A 25,372-nucleotide genomic window follows, 5' to 3' on the forward strand; every position below is an offset into this window, starting at 1 on the left:
CCTGCAGTGAAGGCCTATCCACCACCATGGATTCTTCAGGTGCACCATTCAAAACCTCAACCATTTTAACAGCTGCTACATATGAAATGCTCTGGACAGCCCTGACTTTGGCCACCTCATTTTCTTTCACCCTTGTCGGGCATTCGAAAGACGTGGCTTCATGGTTGCCACCACAATTGCAACATGTCACATTTTCATAACTTTTAAAACACATGACATTATCTTTTCCACAACTTGGACATCTCGGTTTCTCCCTTCTGCAAACACTTGAAACATGACCAAAAGCTTTACAATGATCTAACTGCATTGGTTTTGGGATACATGCTCTGTAGTTTATATACCCCAACTCCACTTGAGTACGGAGAGAGTCCATATTAAAAAAAAGAACAGATAGACACTTTTTCTTCATTCACCACACAATTCATCTGATGTGCATCACTCACTCCAGGAATATTTTTAATCTCTTCAACATTGACTTCCCACGAGATGTCAGAAATAATCCCCTTGAGGGGTGCCCTGTTCTGAAGAGACAAACATGACACATCAAGCTTATCAAATCGGGTGAGACTAAACAAATGTTCCTTCTGATCCGCAGAAACACAAAAAATGTAAACAAGACCCCCTAACATGATCCTCACAGCCTTCACTTTACCCAATAGCATTTCATAGTAGTGAGGACGAAATTGACGAGAGGGTTGGAGAAGCAGCAGCTGTGCAGGAATGCGAACAATATGGATGCCAGTTCTGATGGTATGGAACGGGAGATTGCGGGTCAAGGACCAGAATGGTTGGTAGTGGAAAGACATAGGAAGAAGAGAGATCATGATACAGAAAGCAGTGGAGTAAAGAAAGCATAAAGAGGGCCAAGATTAAAAGCCATGTCCCTGGTGCTTATGCTAGATTGAAGGGAGTCATTACTGGGGTCCCAATATATATGTCCATAGATGATTTTAAAGAAAATGTGAAGGGAGGCAGAGTGATTGAGGCTAAAAGTTGGATTAGTAGGAAATAGGGTCAAAATAGTGAAAGCTTATCAATGCTGATGAGGTTTGGAAAAGTACAGATAGGATCAATGTCAGAGAATTTGTCTCATCCCCATTGCAGTGTTTTAAATGCCAAAGAATGGGACATGTAGCTGTTTCTGGGGGGGTTTACCTTTATTTAACTAAATTCTTATTTACAATAACGGCCTAGGAACTGTGGGTTAACTGCCTTGTTCAGGGGCAGAACGACTGATTTTTACCTTGGGGATTTAATCTAGCAACCTTTCAGTTACTAGTCCAACACTCTAACCACTAGGCTACCTGCCACCCCATTTACAATGTAAAAGAAGGAAATGTGCCAAGTGTGGAAGGGAACATGATTACAGTGAATGTGGGAGCAATGTGAAGCTTAAGTATTGTAATTGTGGGGTGGAACATAGTGCAGCATTTGGTAGATGCTAGGTTCAGACAGAGGCTAGAGAGGCTCAGAGATATAGCATTAGTCATGATGTATTATATGCAGAGGCTATAAGACAGATTGGTGGAGCTACATTGTGGAATGATGGCACTTCCATGGCTGCTCCTGTATTAAGTGGACCGAATGTCAAGGGTGGTGTTTCTGCTGGTTTGGCATGGTTTCGAGGCCTGTTCAGAAATCTTGTGCTCATGAATATACAGTGTCAAAGCACACCTTGATAATGAATAATGTTGACTTCATAGCTTTTATTGGTATGTTCATCAATACGACTCGGGTTGTGGAAAGCAGAAATGCCAGGTTGAAGGTTATTGTGGAGACGGCGAAAGAGATATTGGGGGTAACAGATGTTACTGTTGAGTTGGTTGTTGACATGCTGAACAATCCTAAGGGTGGAGAGGTTCAGCATGATATAAAGTTTAATGGGGTAGGGGGGGTAGGGGAAGGTTTTTTGGGGGAGGGTGTGGTAGAAGTTAGTAGGGATTTATTTGGTTGTTATTTTTATTTCATGGTAGTACATAATTGGGCAGATCATGATTGATCGTACATTCCTGCAAAGTAGGTGGCGGCATGGATTTAAATCAAAGATTGTTATTGTTCTGTACATAAATGTTTGTTTGCGGACAGCAATGATATCATATAAGAAGAGGAAGATGATGATGGCATGTCATGTCATGTGATCTCATCTACCATTCCGGAAATGGTCTGAAATAAACTAACAATGTAACAGCGCCTCTTCATAGGTGGGGGGTGTGTAGGAAATCAGGAGCAGGAGAGCAGATAAGTTCCAGTAATACTCAACGTTTATTCAGGCGGTCCCGGAAGCATAACACAAACACATGGGAATAACCACACAAACGTCGTCGCCACCCACAGGGAATGAATTTCGCACACGGAGGAGAAACCTCGACTCCGCAAACAAAAGCGCAAAATGCACACGGTAAACATATACCGAAAGAAACAAACGAAATCCCGTGGTGCAGGCACACACCCCTTACAAGCAAAATACACAGCAATAATCCCGCACAAAGCCTAGCCTGCAGCGGGGTGTAATAAACCCACCGAAATCAACTAAACTAAACACAGGTGTGAAAAAACAGACAGAACTAAACGAAAAGGAAAATGGGATTGGTGGCAGCTAGTAGGCCGGCGACGACGACCGCCGAGCACCGCCCGAACAGGGAGAGGAGCCACCTTCAGTGGAAGTCGTGACAAACAATTTAGTCAGCTAAAATACATAATTTGAAAATAATTTACACAAATATAGGTTTGTTCAAGAAGTGTCGTATGAATATGAAGTATCATGTCATCAAGCCATGCCAAAGTCGCGGTTGGTGCATCCACAGACCCAAGTTTTTTGGGAAGAAGGATTCCATCAGAAATCGAAATCATGGCTAAACATCTGAAAAATACTCAAAGGTTGGTAATTTAATTGCATCCCATTCACTTTGGAATACTGAAATTAACTCGTTTCCATTTCTCTCTAATTTCTCTCTTTGTCTCTAGCCACACACTAGCTCTCTGAGAACCCAAGTTATCTTATATTGAGGCGGAGTTGTGTTTTGATAACGTCACAGGGTTTTCTAAAACATTGAGGCACCATCAGTCAATTCTTGTCAATTCTGTAAACCCTTTGTCCTCTAAAACAGCGGTCCTTCCTCGCTGTGCCGAAATTCATACATTCAATACAAACTTTTTGCGAATACAACCACCGACTTTTACCTCGTTGCTCATACTACGTAAGATGAGATTCAATTTGGTCTCGGCTGTTTGTTCACCAGTACCCGCCCTCAATTGCTAATAACCCATTTGCAACCGCCCGACTATATGTAATAAAGTGAAAATCTGACGCCCGCACTCAACCCTAACCCACACACACAGAAAATGCTCTAGGCTACAGTCAAAGTCTTCAGAACGATTTGTTTACATTTTGGTAGGCTATTTGTTGGTCAACTTGTCTATAATTAGATACATGCAGCTTCTCTTTTGTCATTATATGTTGCCCTAGGCCTAGAAGATTAAATAAACCCTTCTTCAACAGAATAATGTAATAGATTGATAGAATGAATGCTTCAATCTAGTTGACATTAGAGGTCGACCGATTAATCGGCATGGCCGATTAATTAGGGCCGATTTCAAGTTTTCATAACAATCGGTAATCAGCATTTTTGGACGCCAGTTATGGCCGATTACATTGCAATCCACGAGGAGACTGTGTGGCGGGCTGACCACCTGTTATGCAAGTGCAGCATCAAAAGAACCTTGTGGCTGCAAGGAGCCAAGGTAAGTTGCTAGCTAGAATTAAACGTATCTTTTTAAAAACAATCAGTCTTAACATAATCACTAATTAGCTACACATGGTTGATGATATTACTAGTTTAACTAGCTTGTCCTGTGTTGCATATAATCAATGCGGTGCCAGTTAATTTATCATCGAATCACAGCCTACTTCAACTTCGCTAAATGGGTGATGATTTAACAAAAGCGCATTAGCGAAAAAAGCACAATCGTTGCACAAATGTACCTAACCATAAACATCAATGCCTTTCTTAAAATCAATACACAAGTATATATTTTTTTAAACCTGCATTTTCAGTTAAAAGAAATTAATGTCAGCAGGCATTATTAACTAGGGAAATTGTGTCACTTCTCTTGCATTCAGTGCAAGCAGAGTCAGGGTATATGCAGCAGTTTGGGCCGCCTGGCTCGTTGCGAACTGTGTGAAGACCATTTCTTCCTAACAAAGACCGTAATTAATTTGCCTGAATTTTACATAATTATGACATAACATTGAAGGTTGTGCAATGTAACAGCCATATTTAGACTTAGGGTTGCCACCCGTTTGATAAAATCTGGAACAGTTCCGTATTTCACTGAAAGAATAAACGTTTTGTATTCGTAATGATAGTTTCAGGATTTAACCATATTAATGACCTAAGGCTCGTACTTCTGTGTGTTTATTATATTATAATTAAGTCTATGATTTGATATTTGATTAAGCAGTCTGACTGAGCAGTGGTAGGCAGCAGCAGGCTGGTAAGCATTCATTCAAACAGCACTTTCCTGCGTTTGCCAGCAGCTCTTAGCAATGCTTGAAGCACAGTGATGATAATGACTTCAAACCTATCAACTCCTGAGATTAGGCTGGCAATACTATAGTGCCTATAAGAACATCGAATTGTCAAAGGTATATGAACTATAGAGAGAAATAGAGAGAAATAGTCCTATAATTCCTATAATAACTACAACCTAAAACTTCTTAACTGGGAATATTAAAGACTCATGTTAAAAGGAACCACCAGCTTTCATATGTTCTCATGTTCTGAGCAAGGAACTTAAACGTTAGCTTTTTTACATGGCACATATTGCACTTTTACTTTCTTCTCCATCACTGTTTTTTGCATTATTTAAACCAAATTGAACATGTTTCATTATTTATTTGAGACTAAATTGATTTTATTTATGTATTATATTAAGTTAAAATAAAAGTCTTCATTGTTCATTCAGTATTGTTGTAATTGTCATTATTACAAATATATATATATATAAAAAATTGTCCGTTTAATCGGTATCTGCTTTTTGGTCCTCCAATAATCGGTATTGGTATTCGCTTTCAAAAATCATAATCGGTCAATCTCTAGTTTGAACTCTATCTCAACACGAGGTTGAGACCATAAACTCACCTCCCGGACAATCACTGGTATGTCTGATTTGCTGTCCTAAGTAAAAACTCTTCAAACCATCCTTTTCTACTACTCTTATCAAATCACCATATTCTTCTACTCTCATCACAAATGGGTACCGTCAACACGGCTGGCCAGCCTATCTTCCAAGGAGCATCTTCCAGAGTGAACAACAGTAGAAGACGGGGGAAACCCTTTTGGACAATCAGAGCCTTACAAGCATGCCACTGAAAGGCCCAACACCCTTCCTAAGGAGGGCTGGTTCGAACAGAGATCCACGGCGAACAAAGGCATTTAACCTTATGGGGCTAGGGGGCAGTATTTGCACGGCCGGATAAAAAAACGTACCTGATTTAAACTGGTTACTACTCTTGCCCAGAAACGGGAATATGCGTGTAATTAGTAGATTTGGATGGAAAACACTCTAAAGTTTCTAAAACTGTTTGAATGGTGTCTGTGAGTATAACAGAACTCATATGGCAGGCCAAAACCTGAGAAGATTCCATACAGGAAGGGCCCTGTCTGACAATTTGTTGTCCTTCTGTTGCATCTCTATCAAAAATACAGCATCTCTGCTGTAACGCGACATTTTCTAAGGCTTCCATTTGCTCTCAGAAGGCGCCAGAAAGTGTCTGCTGTCTCTGGGTGAAGAACAGCAGGAGAATTTGTGAGGGGTCAGCCTGGGAACAGTGACACTGGAGATGCGCGTTCATGAGAATTCTCCATTTTTTTCTTTCAGCCTTTGAATGAATACAACATCGCCCGGTTGGAATATTATCGCTATTTTACTAGAAAAATAGCATAGAAATTGATTTTAAACAGCGTTTGACATGCTTTGAAGTACGGTAATGGAAGACTTTGACATTTTTTTGTCACGAAATGAGCTCGCGCGTCACCCTTCGGATAGTGACCTGAACGCACGAACAAAAGAGGTATTTGGATATAACTATGGATTATTTGGAACCAAAACAACATTTGTTGTTGAAGTAGAAGTCCTGGGAGTGCATTCTGACGAAGAACAGCAAAGGTAATCCAATTTTTCTAATAGTAATTCTGAGTTTGGTGAGGGCCAAACTTGGCGGGTGTCAAAATAGCTAGCCGTGACAGCCGGGTTATGTACTCAGAATATTGCAAAATATGCTTTCGCCGAAAAGCTATTTTAAAATCTGACACCGCGATTGCATAAAGGAGTTCTGTATCTATAATTCTTCACCTCGCCCAGGAAGGTTAAACGTAAATACATTCATGATTTCTTACTCCAAACATGCGGCGGTTCATTTTCAAAGTATATGATTACTGTGAGAATAGTTTCTAAAATGTATCAACGGTAAGTGTCTCTTTCCCTCTCTCTTCCTCCCTGTCCATCTCCTTTGTAACAAGCCACCATAGGTTGTGTCAGTCCGCTAGGGACCTATTCTCATGTATTAAGTCTGTATGTTTATCCTGTGTTATTATTTAGTTAGCTAGTAAATAAATAATTAAACCAATTTGTCTAGTACTGAATCATAAGTAAGGCTGGGGTTTTTGCAGATGCAGGAGGTTATGAGAATGATGATATGATATGAGGTTATGATTACTACGTTGATTGTTTTATGGATGTGATAGGTAATGACCTTTAGAGATTAATTCAGGAGATGGTAACTCCTTAAACAACCGCTCTCCTGGTGCCCCAAATTCCTAATTAGTTAATTGTTACATTATTAATTTAATCGGGTATCAATTAAACAAAATTGGGTAACATAACAAAATGTAGAAAAAGTCAATAAGTCTGAATACTTCCCAAAGGCACTGTATATAATAACCACACCAATTTGTAAAGGACAGATGTAGGTTGTTTGTAATCAAGTTTTGAATACACTACCTTAAACAATCTCTGAAAACTGACGAAAAGGTGAAAAGTATTACGACCATCCCCGTTCTACCCTACGAGCAAGAAGGGAAAAGTCAGTGATTGTATTCGCGCAAATATTTTATTAAAAAATGAATTTCAGCACCCAGAGGAAGGACCGAAATTTAATAGGACAAACGGGGTACAGGTAAGCGTTTTCAGAATTGACATTTTTACAAGAATCAACTGATGGTGTCTCAAATCAAATGTATTTATATAGCCCTTCTTACATCAGCTGATATCTCAAAGTGCCGTACAGAAACCCAGCCTAAAACCCCAAACAGCAAGCAATGCAGGTGTAGAAACACAGTGGCTAGGAAAAACTCTAGAATGGCCAAAACATAGGAAAAAAACTATAGAGGAACCAGGCTATGAGGGGTGGCCAGTCCTCTTCTGGCTGTGCCGGGTGGAGATTATAACAGAACATGGCCAAGATGTTCAAATGTTCATAAATGACCAGCATGGTCAAATAATAATAATCACAGTAGTTGTCGAGGGTGCAACAGGTCAGCACCTCAGGAGTAAATGTCAGTTGGCTTTTCATAGCCGATCATTGAGAGTATCTCTACCGCTCCTGCTGTATCTAGAGAGTTGAAAACAGCAGGTCTGGGACAGGTAGCACGTCTGGTGAACAGGTCAGGGTTCCATAGCCGCAGGCAGAACAGTTGAAACTGGAGCAGCAGCACAGCCAGGTGGACTGGGGACAGCAAGGAGTCATCATGCCAGGTAGTCCTGAGGCATGGTCCTAGGGCTCAGGTCCCCCAAGAGAGAGAGAGAGAATTAGAGAGAGCATACTTAAATTCACACAGGACGCTGGAGAAATACTCCAGATATAACAGACTGACCCTAGCCCCCCGACACATAAACTACTGCAGCATAAATACTGAAGGCTGAGACAGGAGGGGTCAGGAGACACTGTGGCCCCATCCGATGATACCCCCGGACAGGGCCAAACAGATAGGATATAACCCCACCCACTTTGCCAAAGCACAGCCCCCACACCACTAGAGGGATATCTTCAACCACCAACTTACCATCCTGAGACAAGGCCGAGTATTGCCCACAAAGATCTCCGCCACGCACAACCCAAGGGGGGGCGCCAACTCAGACAGGAAGACCACGTCAGTGACTCAACCCACTCAAGTGACGCACACCTCCTAGGGACGGCATGGAAGAGCACCAGTAAGCCAGTGACTCAGCCCCTGTAATAGGGTTAGAGGCAGAGAATCCCAGTGGAGAGAGGGGAACCGGCTAGGCAGAGACAGCAAGGGTGGTTTGTTGCTCCAGTGCCTTTCCATTCACCTTCACACTCCTGGGCCAGACTACACTCAATCATAAGAACTACTGAAGAGATGAGTCTTCAATAAAGACTTAAAGATTGAGACCGAGTCTGCGTCTCTCACATGGGTAGGCAGACCATTCCATAAAAATGGAGCTCTATAGGAGAAAGCCCTGCCTCCAGCTGTTTGCTTAGAAATTCTAGGGACAATTAGGAGGCCTGCGTCTTGTGACCGTAGCGTACGTGTAGGTATGTACGGCAGGACCAAATCGGAAAGATAGGTAGGAGCAAGCCCATGTAATGCTTTGTAGGTTAGCAGTAAAACCTTGAAATCAGCCCTTGCCTAAAACAGGAAGCCAGTGTAGGGAGGCTAGCACTGGAGTAATATGATTACATTTTTTGGGTTCTAGTCAGGATTCTAGCAGCCGTATTTAGCACTAACTGAAGTTTATTTAGTACTTTATCCAGGTAGCCGGAAAGTAGAGCATTGTAGTAGTCTAACCTAGAAGTGACAAAAGCATGGATACATTTTTCTGCATCAATTTTGGACAGAAAATGTCTTATCTCTGCAATGTTACGCAGATGGGAAAAAGCTGTCCTTGAAACAATCTTGATATGTTCGTCAAAAGAGAGATCAGGGTCCAGAGTAACGCCGAGGTCCTTCACAGTTTTATTTTGAGACGACTGTACAACCATCAAGATTAATTGTCAGATTCAACAGAAGATCTCTTTGTTTCTTGGGACCTAGAACAAGCATCTCTGTTTTGTCCGAGTTTAAAAGTAGAATGTTTGCAGCCATCCACTTCTTTATGTCTGAAACACAGGCTTCCAGTGAGGGCAATTTTGGGGCTTCACGATGTTTCATTGACATGTATAGCTGTGTGTCATCCGCATAGCAGTGAAAGTTAACATTATGTTTTCGAAGGACATCCCCAAGAGGTAAAATATATAGTGAAAACAATAGTGGTCCTAAAATGGAACCTTGAGGAACACCGAAATTTACAGTTGATTTGTCAGAGGACAAACCATTCACACAGACAAACCAATATCTTCCCGACAGATAAGATCTAAACCATGCCAGAACTTGTCCGTGTAGACCGATTTGGGTTTCCAATCTCTCCAAAAGAATGTGGTGATCGATGGTATCAAAAGCAGCACTAAGGTCTAGGAGCACGAGGACAGATGCAGAGCCTCGGTCTGACGCCATTAAAAGGTAATTTACCACCTTCACAAGTGCAGACTCAGTGCTATGATGGGGTCTAAAACCAGACTGAAGCATTTCGTATACATTGTTTGTCTTCAGGAAGGCAGTGAGTTGCTGCGCAACAGCTTTTTCTAACATTTTTGAGAGGAATGGGAGATTTGATATAGGCCGATAGTTTTTTAAATATTTTCTGGGTAAAAGTTTGGCTTTTTCAAGAGAGGCTTTATTACTGCCACTTTTAGTGAGTTTGGTACACATCCGGTGGATAGAGAGCCATTTATTATGTTCGTTCAACATAGGAGGGCCAAGCACAGGAAGCAGCGCTTTCAGTAGTTTAGTTGGAATAGGGTCCAGTATGCAGCTTGAAGGTTTAGAGGCCATTATTATTTTCATCATTGTGTCAAGAGATATAGTACTAAAACACTTGAGGGTCTCCCTTGATCCTAGGTCCTGGCAGAGTTGTGCAGACTCAGGACAAATGAGATTTGGAGGAATACGCATATTTAAAGAGGAGTCTGTCATTTGCTTTCTAATGATCATGATCTTTTCCTCAAAGAAGTTCATGAATTTGTTACTGCTGAAGTGAAAGCCATCCTCTCTTGGGGAATGCTGCTTTTTAGTTAGCTTTGCGACAGTATCAAAAATACATTTTGGATTGTTCTTATTTTCCTCAATTAGGTCTGAAAATTAGGATGATCGAGCAGCAGTGAAAGAGCTGCAAAACCTGAACCTGGACCCGTACAAATCAGCTGGGTTAGATAATCTGGACCCTCTCTTTCTAAAACAATCCACTGCCATTGTTGCAACCCCTATTACCAGTCTGTTCAACCTCTCTTTCGCATTGTCCGAGATCCCTGAAGATGGGAAAGCTGCCGCGGTCATCCCCCTCTTCAAAGGGGGTGACACCCTAGACCCAAACTGTTACAGACCTATTTCCATCCTGCCCTGCCTATCCAAAGTCTTCGAAAGCCAAGTTAAAAACCTCTTAAAGACCCCTGCGTGCTCTAATCCCGTTAACGGGATTGATTTTGACAACAACCAGTGGAAAATCAGAGCGCCAAATTAAAAACAGCTAAAATCTCATAATTCCATTTTCTCAAGCAATATACTATTTTACACCATTTTAAAGATAAGACTCTCGTTAATCCAACCACATTGTCCGATTTCAAAAAGGCTTTACGGTGAAAGCATAAAATTAGATTATGTTAGGACATAAACTTCACAAGAAAAACCACACAGCCATTTTCCAAGCAACTAGATGCATCACATAAACCAAACGTACAGCTAAAATATTCACTAACCTTTGATGATCTTCATCAGATGGCACTCATAGGACTTCATGTTACACAATACATGCATGTTTTGCTCGATAAAGTTCATATTTATATCCAAAAAACCCATTTTACATTGGCGCGTAATGTTCAGAAATGTTTGGCTCCAAACCATCTGGTGAATGAGCACAATGAGCACACATATTACAGAAATACTCATAAACTTTGATCAATATAGAAGTGTTATGCAGAGAATTATAGATACACTTCTCCTAAATGTAATCGCTTTGTCAGATTTCAAGAAAGGTTCACGGCGAAAGCACAATTTGCAGTAATCTGAGTACAGCCCAGAAGACACCAACAACTAGCAAATTTTGTTCGCGCGTTAGGTTCACTATCCAAATCCACAACGCGCATGCTTACTTAGTCGAGACGAAAAGTCAAAGTTATACTACAGTTTGTAGAAACATGTCAAACGATGTATAGAATCAATTTTTAGGTTGTTTTTAACATATCTTCAATAAAATTCCAACCGGACCTATCCGTTCTCTTTAGGAGTGAATATGAACTCAGCTCGCTTCCAAGTCCTTGCGCGTGACTGAGCTCATGCCTTATAATGGGACACCTACTTCCTTGGGCTGTTATTCCCTTCAAATTCACCATAGAATCTTCAAACAACGTTCTAAAGACTATTGGCATCTAGTGAAAGCTTTAGGAAGTGCAAAATGAACCCATAGTCACTGTATACAGTCAAGGCAATCACTTGACAAAACTACAACCTCAGATTTTCCACTTCCTGGTTGGATTTCTCTCAGGTTTTTGCCTGCCATATGAGTTCTGTTATACTCACAGACATCATTCAAACAGTTTTAGAAACTTCAGAGTGTTTTCTATCCAAATCCACTGATACTATGCATATCCTATCTCCTGGGCCCGAGTAGTAGGCAGTTTAATTTGGGTACGTTTTTCATCCGGCCATGAAAATACTGCCCCTATCCCTGACCATTTTGAATCCCACCGTACCTTCTCCGCTGTGCAATCCGGTTTCCGAGCCGGTCACGGGTGCACCTCAGCCACGCTCAAGGTACTAAATGATATCATAACCGCCATTGATAAAAGACAGTACTGTGCAGCCGTCTTCATCGACCTGGCCAAGTCTTTTGACTCTGTCAATCACCGTATTCTTATCGGCAGACTCAATAGCCTTGGTTTTTCTAACAACTGCCTCGCCTGGTTCACCAACTACTTTGCAGAAAGAGTTCAGTGTGTCAAATTGGAGGGCATATTGTCCGGACCTCTGGCAGTCTCTATGGGGGTACCGGAGGGTTCAATTCTCGGGCCTGACTCTTTTCTCTGAATATATCAATGATGTCGCTCTTGCTGCGGGCGATTCCCTGATTCCCAGACGACACCATTCTGTATACGTCTGGCCCTTCCTTGGACACTGTGCTAACTGACCTCCAAACGAGCTTCAATGCCATACAACACTCCTTCCGTGGCCTCCAACTGCTCTTAAACAATAGTAAAACCAAATGCATGCTTTTCAACCGTTCGCTGCCCGCACCCGCCCGCCCGACTAGCATCACCACCCTGGACGGTTCCGACCTAGAATATGTGGACCACTACAAATACCTAGGTGTCTGGTTAGACTGTAAACTCTCCTTCCAGACTCATATTAAACATCTCCAATCCAAAATCAAATCTAGAATCGGCTTTCTATTTCGCAACAAAGCCTCCTTCACTCACGCCGCCGAACTTACCCTAGTAAAACTGACTATCCTACCGATCCTCGACTTCGGCGACATCATTTACAAAATAGCTTCCTATACTCTACTCAGCAAATTGGATGCAGTCTATCACAGTGCCGTCCGTTTTGTTACCAAATCACCTTATACCACCCACCACTGCGACCTGTATGCTCTAGTCGGCTGGCCCTCGCTACATATTCGTCGCCAGACCCACTGGCTCCAAGTCATCTATAAGTCTATGCTTGGTAAAGCTCCACCTTATCTCAGTTCACTGGTCACGATAACAACACTCACCCGTAGCACACGTTCCAGCAGGTTTATCTCACTGATCATCCCCAAAGCCAACACCTCATTTGGCCGCCTTTCATTCCAGTTCTCTGTTGCCAGTGACTGGAACGAATTGCAAAAATCGCTGAAGTTGGCGACTTTTATTTCCCTCACCAACTTTAAACATCAGCTATCTGAGCAGCTAACCGATCGCTGCAGCTGTACATAGGGTGGGCAATGTACAGATGGACTATCTACCTACCTCATCCCCTTACTGTTTTTATTTTATTTACTTTTCTGCTCTTTTGCACACCTGTATCTCTACATGCACATCATCATATGCTCATTTATCACTCCAGTGTTAATATGCTAAATTGTAATTATTTGCTCCTATGGCCCATTTATTGCCTACCTCCTCATGTCTTTTGCACACACTGTATATAGACTTTCTTTTATCTACTGTATCATTGACTTGTTTATTGTGTTATTGGCTTGTTTGTTTACTCCATGTGTAACTCTGTGTTGTTGTCTGTGTCAGACTGCGTTGCTTTATCTTGGCCAGGTCGCAGTTGTAAATGAGAACTTGTTCTCAACTTGCCTACCTGGTTAAATAAAGGTGAAATAAATCAAATAAAAAGTGAGGGCTCTTTGATACTGCACGGTACTGTCTTTCCAAGCTAGTCGGAAGACTTCCAGTTTGGTGTGGCGCCATTTCCATTCCAATTTTCTGGAAGCTTGTTTCGGAGCTAGGGTATTTTCTGTATACCAGAGAGCTAGTTTCTTATGACAAATGTTTTTATTTTTTAGGGGTGCAACTGCATTAAGGGTATTGCGCAAGGTTAAATTGAGTTTCTCAGTTAGGTGGTTAACTGATTTTTGTCCTCTGACGTCCTTGGGTAGGCAGAGGGAGTCTGGAAGGGCATCAAGGAATCTTTGGGTTGTCTGAGAATTTATAGCACGACTTTTTGATGCTCCTTGGTTGGGGTCTGAGCAGATTATTTGTTGCGATTGCAAATGTAATAAAATGGTGGTCCTATAGTCCAGGATTATGAGGAAAAACATTCAGATCCACAACATTTATTCCATGGGACAAAACTAGGTCCAGAGTATGACTGTGGCAGTGAGTAGGTCCGGAGACATGTTGGACAAAACCCACTGAGTCGATGATGGCTCCGAAAGCCTTTTAGGAGTGGGTCTGTGGACTTTTCCATAAGAATATTAAAGTCACCAAAAATGTGAATATTATCTGCTATGACTACAAGGTCCGATAGGAATTCAGGGAACTCAGTAAGGAACGCTGTATATGGCCCAGGAGGCCTGTAAACAGTAACTATAAAAAGTGATTGAGTAGGCTGCATAGATTCATGACTAGAAGCTCAAAAGACGAAAACTGCGGGGGTTTTTTTTGTAAATTGAAATTTGCTATCGTAAATGTTAGCAACACCTTCGCCTTTGCGGGATGCTCGGGGGATATATTCACTAGAGTAACCAGGAAGTGAGGCCTCATTTAACACAGTAAATTCATCAGGCTTAAGCCATGTTTCAGTCAGACCAATCACATCAAGATTATGATCAGTGATTAGTTCATTGACTATAACTGCCTTTGAGGTGAGGGATCTAACATTAAGTAACCCTATTTTGAGATGTGAGGTATCACGATCTCTTTCAATAATGGCAGGAATGGAGGAGGTCTTTATTCTAGTGAGATTGCTAAAGCGAACACCGCCATCTTTAGTTTTGCCCAACCTAGGTCGAGGCACAGACACGGTCTCAATGGGGATAGCTGAGCTGACTACACTGACTGTGCTAGAGGCAGACTCCACTAAGCTGGCAGCCTGGCCTGCACCCTATTTCATTGTGGAGCTAAGGGAGTTAGAGCCCTGTCTATGTTCGTAGATAAGATGAGAGCACCCTTCCAGCTAGGATGGAGTCCGTCACTCCTCAACAGGCCAGGCTTGGTCCTGTTTGTGGGTGAGTCCCAGAAAGAGGACTCAATTTGTTGATAGTAAATCCCGCTACCAGTCATCAAAACTCAACTCGATATAAGAGAACGGAATTGAGCGTTCCTCAGCTAGGCTATACCCAGTTTATAGCCGGTGTAGTAGTATAACTCGAGCCGTTGGAATACGACGATACCAGCCAGCGCTTATTCGAAACCGTGTTTAGTAAACCACGCCCCCAGTGGGCAGAGAGCTTGGCATGTTGCACTGAACACGTTTGAATATGGAGAAAAGCCTCTAATTTTACAGTAGTAGGCCTAAACAGGGAAACAACAACAGGTCCCAGACAGTTCGCAATAGAACATACCAGTGGGGCATTGTTTACTACCTAAATTATTTAGATAATCTGGTTACCACCAGTGTTTGGAATACATTAGAAATATAATTGAATGGTGTTTCCTTTGAAGAGATGGGCCTGGCTGAGAATAGAACATTCCAGTTGTCTGCCTTAGTGTGGCGCTGTTTACCACAATTTTCTGGAAAAGTCTATAATACACGTATACAGCTCTTGATCCATTGTCCCACCTTACACTGCAACAACTTGTCAATGATTTGACCTTTTATAGAATACCCCCCTTTTACTAATGACTTAAAGGTGTGTGACCATTAACATTGGCTGCATATCCACTGTTTCCCAAAGTTTGGACTTGCACATTTATTTTAATCTCAGGGATTTAATAACAATGATGTGAAGTAGCTCAAGCCAATGTTTACACCTATCCAATGCTTGGATATCCATGAGGAGAGGAATGGACAATTGCTATGCAGCCTTTGGTTTCAGGTGGCTTCATCAACAGATGGTGTGTGTCCCAAATGTCACCCTATCCCTATACTGTATCTAGTGCGCAAATTTTGACCAATCCCCAGTTAACCTCAAGTTTCGATTGACGCACCGGTGTCGATGAGCCAACTTATGTTTGGTAGCGTCCGAACCGCTTGGGTTACAAACGGTTGGTGTTCTCAGGTTTGCTCTATGACCCCCAAACATTCTTCTAAATAACCTGTACCGGTAAAAAAAAAACGAATGGAAGTATGAACGTTTTGTGCCTACCCAAAAAAAGAGGTTAAATATGTGTAATTAATATATAAATATATATATATGCACTACCAGTCAAAAGTTTTTCATTCAATGGTTTTTCTTTATTTTAACTATTTTCTACATTGTACAATAATAGTGAAGATATCAAAACTATGAAATAACACATATGGAATCATGCAGTAACCCAAAAAGTGTTAAACAAATCAAAATCTATTTTAGCTACCATTTGCCTTGATGACAGCTTTGCACACTCTTGACATTCTCTCAACAGCTTCATGAGGTAGTCACCTGATCCATAATATGACCATCTTAAAACAATTCCATATGTCAGCTCATTGATCTCACTGTGATACTGTAGGTAGTGTTTAATGTTCTGCGTTTGTGTTAACCATGGCAGACAGCATTGCAAATAAAGACAATCAGCCTCTGTGTCTGTGGATCCTTTTCCTTTTATGTATTTTTCATGTCTGCCAGACCCATCTTTTCAAAGAAACACCATTTATTTTAATCTCTAGTCGAGTAAAATAAGTAGTTTTGTTCTGGTCACAAGATAATTTCCGGTAAACAGCATCATGCTCAGGCAGAAAATATAATGTTTTATCCCGATGCTCTGTCTAATCACAAAATTTCCTCAGGCAGCAGACAGCTTCATGAATAGAAGTACAGTGCATTGGGAAAGTATTCAGACCGCTTGACTTTTTCCACATTTTGTTACGTTACAGCCTTATTCTAAAATGGATAAAATTGTTTTTTCCCCTCTGCAATCTACACCCAATTCCCCATAATGACAAAGTAAAAAACGCAATTTAAAATAAATAAATGAAATAGCACATTAACATAAGTATTCAGACCCTTTACTCAGTACTTTGTTGAAGAACCTTTGGCAGCGATTACAGCCTAGAGTCTTCTTGGGTATGATGCTACAAGCTTGGAACACCTGTATTTGGGGAGTTTCTCCCATTCTTCTCTGCAGACCCTCTCAAGCTCTGTCAGGTTGGACTGGGAGCATCGCTGCACAGCTATTTCCAGAGATGTTTGATCAGGTTCAAGTACGGGCCCTGGCTGGGCCACTCAAGGACATTCAGAGACTTGTCCCAAAGCCACTCCTGCATTGCCGTGGCTGTGTGCTTAGGGTTGTTGTCCTGTTGGAAGGTGAACCTTTGCCCCATTCTGAGGTCCTGAGGGCACCGGAGCAGGTTTGCACCAAGGATTTCTCTGTACTTTGCTCCGTTCATCTCTCCGTCGATCCTGACTAGTCTCCCAGTCCTTGCCGCTGAAAAACATCTCCACAGCATGATGCTGCCACCACCATGCTTTACCGTAGGAATGGTGCCAGGTTTCCTCAAGACGTGACGCTTGGCATTCAGGCCAAAGAGTTCAATCTTGGTTTCATCAGACCAGAGAATCTTGTTTGTCATGGTCTGAGAGTCCTCCAAGCGGGCTGTCATGTGGGCTGTCATGTGCCTTCTACTGAGGAGTGGCTTCCGTCTGGCCACTCTACCATAAAGGCCTGATTGGTGGAGTGATGCAGAGATGGCTGTCCTTCTGGAAGGTTCTCCCATCTCCACAGAGGAACTCTGGAGCTCTACCAGAGTGACCATCGGGTTCTTGGTCACCTCCCTGACCAAGGCCCTTCTCCCCCAATTGCTCAGTTTGGTTGGGTGGCCAGGTCTAGGAAGAGTCTTGGTAGTTCCAAACATATTTTATATTAGAATGATGGAGGCCACTGTGTTCATGGGGAACTTGAATGCTGCATAAATTTGTTGGTACCCTTCCCCAGATCTGTGCATCAACACAACCCTGTCTTGGAGCTCAATGGACAATTCCTTCAACCTCATGGCTTGATTTTTGCTCTGACATGCACTGTCAACTGTGGGACCTTATATAGACAGGTGTGTGACTTTACAAATCATGTCCAATCAATAGCATTTTCCACAGGTAGACTCCAATCAAGTTGTAGAAACATCTCAAGGATGATCAATGGAAACATTATGCACCTGAGATCAATTTTGAGTCTCATAGCAAAGGGTCTGAATACTTATGTAAATAAGGTATTTCTGTTTTTTAACATTTCTAAAAACCTGTTTTCGCTTTGTCATTATGGGGTATTGTGTGTCGATTGATGAGGGGAAAAAATGTATTCACTTTATTTTAGAATAAGGCTGTAACGTAACAAAATTTGGAAAAAGGGAAGGGGTCTGAATACTTGCCAAATGCACTGTAGAAACTTTTTTTAAGGTTCTATAAAGAACCATGTTCAAAAGGTTCTACATTGAACATTTATGTTGCCATAAAGAACATTTTCCTCAGGTTCTATAAAGAACCATTATAAAAGGTTTTATATAGCACCAAAAAGGGTTCTGCTATCGTTACAAGCCTTTTTGGTGCTGTTTAGAACCCTTTTTGGTGCTATAATGAACCCTTTTTAATGGTTTCTCAATCTCAAACGTTCTACAAATAACCTTTTGATGAACCATACAGTTTTTTTATTCTGGTTAGCCATATTATATTATTACAATTCCATAGACGTTATTATTGTGTCAATTCACAAGTTGAATCAGGTGTACTTGTTCTGGAATGTCTGGGGGTCCCTGCAGAGAGAATTGAGAACAACCGTTTTAGACAACAGTTCTCCATTGACACATTACTATATATAATTTCACAAGACACTGACCATAGTCATATTTATTTAACATGTAATGGCATTACACAACAAATTAGATAAACTGGAATGACACTCAAAAAGAGCTGGGAGGAAACCACACTCCAAAATATTATAATATGCCGCCACGCCTACATTTTAATTAAGCATTATTCCCATTTCAGGACATTTCCCAACTTCTATCCACAGACCAGACGCTTTCTGTTTTACAACTGAATTATTAGGTAACAGGGTCCAATTGGAACATCTGACCCTGGTCACATGACACAGTTTACGTAAGATTTGTATTTTTTACAACGATAGTATCATTAATGGTGTTCTGATATCGTCTCAAAATAGTGAGTTGAACAGGGAGAGAAGACCTCAGAAAATAAGATAAATAGAAATCGACCTGTTACTACTAAAAGGGAAGATTAATTTAGCGACTATACTACACAACCGCAATCATTATGGGAACGGATAGTACCGATTGTATGCTGCTTCTTGCGGCAGAAGCCTTTCAATCTAAAAACTTCGGGCTCGCGGCGGACATATACGAATGCCAACTGCTGCACCTCTGCGACCCTAGTACGCAGCAACATCTCTTAGTGAAACGGGCCGATGCCCTGGCATTTGCTGGTAAATTGACCGATGCCTTCGATATCTACCGAAAAGCCGCTGAAATCGAGAGACTACGACCAGTCCATCTGGATAATCTTATTGAATATCTCTCTAACAGTATTAAAAGACAAGATGGGACAGACAGTCAAAACAACAGACAGGAGACGCACTCTGATTGCGTTGGATATGATGCATTTACCTGCAAAATATGTTATGGATTTCTATACGAGCCAGTTACCTTGCCTTGTGGACACTGCTTTTGCAAAAAGTGCCTGGACAGAGAAAAAATGCCTGTCTGCTGCAAAGAATGTAATGACAGTAGGCACACCAAACTCAATGATGTGGACAATTATAGAGTTAATGTTGTTCTTAGTAACTTGTTGTCAAAGTGGTTTCCAACTCAATTACTTGCTGTTAATCTGAGACGTGAGGGGAATGGACTATATTCAGAGAAAATAATGGATGCTGCTTTGGAAAAATACAACGAAGCAATACAAATAGGTATGGTATTTTAACTTTTCATTTAAACTAATTCGAAATGCAATTAAACACTTGAAATGGATGGCCTTTTATCTTATGCAATGTTGCAACAGCATTTAGGCTACTGTTTCCAGTGCGTACATGGGCTGGTTTAATTGACAGCTGAATCAGCAGGTGTGTGATGTAACTTCCGCGTGGCGTAAACTGCTCTACATTGTAACAATTCAGTTGGGAAATTATTATAACAATGTATCATGTTTATTACTAGGCTATAATTATCCTCTTAATTCAGAGAGATTCATGCTTATGAAATACATGGGCAGATGTATGGAGGGTGATTAGGGCCAGTTCGAAACTGCTTAATAGGAATGTGAAATAATAAATCAATTTTTATTTTCATATCAGTGCGCATGATTCATGCCACAATTACATTTCAGTTTTAAATGAAAATCGAAAATGGTTAAAGGAAAATTGTAAATGGTAAACAGATTCTAAATAAACATGGTAAATGGAAAAAGCCAAATGGTAAACAGAAATTCGTAAATGCAATCTACATAGTGAAATTGAAATGGATATTTTAATCTGTCAACTACCCAATTAAGAATGATCTTTTCAATGAACAATGTCAAAGTGTATGCAAATTACTTATTGGAGGCATGAACCAGCAGAGCAACACCACACCCCCATGTAGTAGTTCACCCTAGCCATGCCATGCTGTACATTGATTTGAGACTAGCGTAACCAACACACAGGGTGCGAACCCAGGTTTTCTGCACACCAAAAAAGCATAGGCCCACTAAGCTGAAGCCTAGGCATTGACTCTGGGAGCCAATGCAACTCTTCATGTCTCAGGTAAGGTTAGGCCTACTCATCATGTATGTGTGGTATCTGAACCACCTCAGCTTTGGCTTAGGAGGCTCATATGTTCTTCTGGTGTACAGGACACCAGGTTCGAACCCTGTTGGTTGCACTAGTCTAAAATCAATGCACAGAGAGTGTGACATGGCTAGGATGTATCAATATATGGTGGTGTTGTGTTTCTCTCCTGGTTCACGCCTCCAGGAAGTAATTTGCATACACTTAAAAAATTGAAAGAGAAAAGAGAATGCTAAATAGGGCAGTTGGAAAATGAAAAAAGCCACTTTCCATTTCACTTTGAACATTGCATTTACCATTTTCTGTTAGCCATTAAACATTTTCTGTTGACCATTTTCATTTAGAATTTCTGTTTACCGTTTCCAATTTTCAATTAAAAATGTAATTTTTTTTTATTTTAACATTGCAGTTTCATTGTGGCATGAATCATGTGCATTGATATGAACATATAAATGCATTTATCATTTCTACATTTCAATTGAGCATTTAAGCGTTGCATTTTCAAACTGACACTGATCACCCTACGTACAGACGGGTGTGTGAAGGTTGAATAAGATGTTATGTAGGCTAGGGGACCAAACATTGCTTAAGCTAAAAAACAATAAAACAAATGTAGGTCAAGGGTACTAAATGTTCAACAGCAGACACAGTAGTATTGGTTCCACTCTCGTGTGTCGCATTGATATTATTATTGATTATCAAATCAAAATGTTATTAGTCACATGCCCCGAACACAACCGGTACTTACAGTAAAAATTCTTACTTATGAGCCCCTAACCAACAATGCAGTTAAAAAAAATATGAGTAAAAGTAAGAAATAAAAGTAGCAAGTAATTAAAGTGCAGCAGTAAAATAACAATAGCGAGACTATACACAGGGGGGTACCGGTACAGAGTAAATGTGCGGGGGCACCGGTTAGTTAAGGTAATCTGTACATGTATTAGAGTTATTAAAGTGACTATGCATAGATGATAACAACAGAGAGTAGTAGCAGTGTAAAGGGGAGGGGGCAATGCAAATAGTCTGGGTAGCCATTTGATTAGATGTTCAGGAGTCTTATGGCTTGGGGGTAGAAGCTGTTTAGAAGCCTCATGGACCTAGACTTGGCGCTCCGGTACCGCTTGCCATGTGGTAGCAGAGAGAACAGTCTATGACTAGGGTGGCTGGAGTCTTTGACAATTTTTAGGGCAATCCTCTGACACCACCTGGTGTAAAGGTCCTGGGTGTAGAGGTCCTGGATGGCAGGAATCTTGACCCCAGTGATGTACTGGGCCGTACGCACTACCCTCTCTAGTGCCTTGCGGTCGGAGGCCGAGCAGTTGCCATACCAGGCAGTGATGCAACCAGTCAGGATGCTCTCGATGTTACAACTGTATAACCTTTTGAGAATCTGAGGACCCATGCCAAATCTTTTCAGCCTCCTGAGTGGGAAAAGGTTTTGTCGTGCCCTCTTCACAACTGAATTAGTGTGCTTGGACCATGTTAGTTTGTTGGTGATATGGACACCAAGGAACTTGAAGCTCTCAACCTGCTCCACTACAGCCCCGTCGATGAGAATGCTCCGTTCCTCTTTTTCCTGTAGTCCACAATCATCTCTTTTGTCTTGATCACGTTGAGGGAGAGGTTGTTGTCCTGGCACCACACGGCCAGGTCCCTGACCTCCTCCCTATAGGCTGTCTCGTCGTTGTCGGTGATCAGGCCTACCACTGTTGTGTCATCGGCAAACTTAATGATGGTGTTGGAGTCGTGCCTGGCTGTGCAATCATGAGTGAACAGGGAGTACAGGAGGGGACTGAGCACGCACCCCTGAGGGGCCCCTGTGTTGATGATCAGCGTGGCGGATGTGTTGTTACCTACCCTTACCACCTGGGGATGGCCTGTCAGGAAGTCCAAGATCCAGTTGCAGAGGGAGGTGTTTAGTCCCAGAGTTCTTAGCTTATTGATGAGCTTTGAGGGCATTATGGCGTTGAACGCTGAGCTGTAGTCAATGAATAGCATTCTCACATAGGTGTTCATTTTGCTCAGGTGGGAAAGGGCAGTGTGGAGTGCAATAGAGATTGGCATCATCTGTGGATCTGTTAGGGCGGTATGCAAATTGGAGTGGGTCTAGGGTTTCTGGGATAATGGTGTTGATGTGAGCCATGAGCAGCCTTTCAAAGCACTTCCTGGCTCCAGACGTGAGTGTTACGGGTCGGTATTCATTTAGGCAGGTTACCTTAGTGTTCTTGGGCACAGGGACTATGGTGCTCTGCTTAAAACATGTTGATATTACAGACTCAGACGGTACACGTCCTGATAATCTGTCTGGCCCTGCGGCCTTGTGAATGTTGACCTGTTTAAAGGTCTTACTCACATCGGCTGCGGAGAGTGTGATCACACAGTCTTCCGGGACAGCTGGTGCTCTCATGCATGTTTCAGTGTTATTTGCCTCAAAGCGAGAATAGAAGTAGTTTAGCTCGTCTGGTAGGCTCGTGTCACTGGGTAGCTCTCGGCTGTGCTTCCCTTTGTAGTCTGTAATGGTTTGCAAGCCCTGCCACATCCGACGAGCACCAGAGCCGGTGTAGTATGATTCGATCTTAGTCCTGTGTTGATGCATTGCCTGTTTGATGGTTCATCGGAGGGCATAGCGAGATTTCTTTTAAGCTTCCGGGTTAGAGTCCCTCTCCTTGAAAGCGGCAGCTCTAGCCTTTAGCTCAGTGCGGATGTTACCTGTAATCCATGGCTTCTGGTTTGGGTATGTACGTACGGGGTATGTACTTACGGTCACTGTGGGGACGACGTCATCGATGCACTTATTGATGAAGCCAATGACTGATGTGGTGTACTCCTCAATGCCATCGGAGGAATCCCGGAACATATTCCGGTCTGTGCTAGCAAAACAGTCCTGTAGCTTAGCATCTGCTTCATCTGACCACTTTTTTATTGATTGAGTCACTGGTGCTTCCTGCTTTAATTTTTGTTCGTAAGCAGGAATCAGGAGGATAGCATTATGGTCAGATTTGCCAACGAGGGCGAGGGAGAGCTTTGTATGCGTCTCTGTGTGTGGAGTAAAGGTGGTCCAGAGTTTTTTTCCCTCTGGTTGCACATTTAACATGCTGATAGAAATTTGGTAAAACGGATTTAAGTTGCCTTGTATTAAAGTCCCCGGGTACTAGGAGCGCCACCTCTGGGTGAGCGTTTTCCTGTTTGCTTATGGCAGAATACAGCTCATTCAGTGCGGTCTTAGTGCCAGCATCAGTCTGTGGTCGTATGTAGACAGCTACGAAAAATACAGATGAAAACTCTCTAGGTAGATAGTGTAATCTACAGTTTATCATGAGATATGTAAACATTGAACAACAATAATAATCACTTTCAACAATAATCCAAAATCTGCACATTTTCACTGTGAACTAAAGAAAACTGGTCTTGTGTGACAGAATAATGGTTTAATGAATAGATGATCAGTTTCAGCCTCTATTTCAATTTCTATTGAATTTGACCTTGATGTTTTCGATGTATAGTTCAAAATGATTTTGTATCAAGATATCATGTGCATTTATAGTTCTGGAACATAGTAAATCTCTGTCTATCCAAGTAAATATATGTTATTGTTTTTTTTCCAGCTCCAAGGGACCATGTGCTGTACAGCAACCGATCACAGATCAATTCCAGTCTGAGGAATTACAAGGATGCACTTCATGATGCAGAGATGGCATGCAAACTCATGCCTCTTTGGTCAAAGGTGAGAGTTAGATTTTTTCCCCCATGTTGAATTTAGATCTACCATCAGAGCGTCATAATGCAACATAATGGTATTGTTCTACTGATTTAATAAACATGTGTTTATTTTTCTTCCAGGGACATATTAGAAAAGCACAAGCTTTAGTCAGTCTTGGGAAATGTGAAGAAGCATTAAGGGAGTACCTGGTCGTCATTACATTAGATCCTGAAAGTAAACTGGCAAAAAGAAAGGCGCAAAAGATTCTGAGTGATCTTCTGGCCCCTGTCACTGATCAAGTACACAACAGAATCCTGGACTACACAAGTCTACTATCTTCCAGAAATAAAATCAAAGGTGGCATCCTGAACACCTCAACCTCTAGCTGCAACACCACCACTTCCTCCAAGTCTTACAAGGTAAGAGAAATCATCCATCTTTTAGGTTTTTAAATATAATAAAATATCATCTAGTGCATTGAGTTGAGCTCATTAACTAATTAAAATGTACTATCATCACCCTTTCTCACAGGATTACAAGAATATTGCCTCTCATGAGAAGTTGACATCGTCACCTACGCTGAGTGAACCTAAGACAGACGGCTTATTTGAAACGATGGCATGCGGCGAAAAGAAAGGAGAAGATCAGGTGGACCTGAATGTCTGCCATCCCACCGTCATTGACAGGAGCGTCTTCCTCAAACGCAAACGTAGCTCATCCGAGGACAGCCAAGTGGATAGTAGCGACAACTGCAAGCGCTCCAAATCTGGTAAGTTTTAAGACTTTTTGCCTCGCCTCTTAAATCAATGGAGCTATATTGGCATGATATTTACTATAAGTGAAGCAGTTGTTAAGATTCACTATCTAACTCAAATGTTTCTCCTCCTTTACAGAAGTGACCCAGAGTGAAGAGACGACTTCCTGGAGTGCAGTGCTTTCTGACCTCATAGACCCAGCTGACCTGGAGTGTTCTCTTTGTATGAGGTGAGAACATCTCCATGCAGCCATCCATCCGTGACAAAACTTGTAGCTGAATTGTAGCATTTGCCACTTTGCCAATGATAGTAATAGTGTTCTGCTTTTGAATCAGATGATCTATGATTACTGAAACTCACAGCCTCATACAAGTCATAGTCATTTTGCAAGTTAACACAAGATATTAATCTTCCTTTCTGATAGTATGAAACAATAAAGATTCAGTATGACGCAATAAAGAT

At 41.7% G+C, this 25,372-nt stretch overlaps 1 protein-coding gene across 2 annotated transcripts in view; it reads left to right on the plus strand.

Moving 5' to 3' along the window:
- The first annotated feature begins 2,600 nt into the window (after positions 1-2,600).
- LOC106604956 (LON peptidase N-terminal domain and RING finger protein 3) overlaps positions 2,601-25,372 on the plus strand; it is a 29,447-nt gene continuing 6,675 nt past the window's right edge. Inside the window, exons 1-5 of one of the 2 annotated variants that reach the window (XM_014200128.2) lie at positions 2,601-2,877; positions 24,061-24,179; positions 24,296-24,574; positions 24,687-24,924; positions 25,049-25,139. In XM_014200128.2, coding sequence (XP_014055603.1) covers positions 24,147-24,179; positions 24,296-24,574; positions 24,687-24,924; positions 25,049-25,139 — 641 coding nt within the window. In that variant the 5' untranslated portion in view covers positions 2,601-2,877; positions 24,061-24,146. Of the gene's footprint in view, positions 2,878-18,765; positions 19,601-24,060; positions 24,180-24,295; positions 24,575-24,686; positions 24,925-25,048; positions 25,140-25,372 lie in introns of those variants that run through there. The other variant, XM_014200127.2, reaches the window with a different exon arrangement.

The sequence above is a fragment of the Salmo salar genome, chromosome ssa05 (assembly GCF_905237065.1).
Source record: "Salmo salar chromosome ssa05, Ssal_v3.1, whole genome shotgun sequence".
Lineage (NCBI taxonomy): Eukaryota > Metazoa > Chordata > Actinopteri > Salmoniformes > Salmonidae > Salmo > Salmo salar.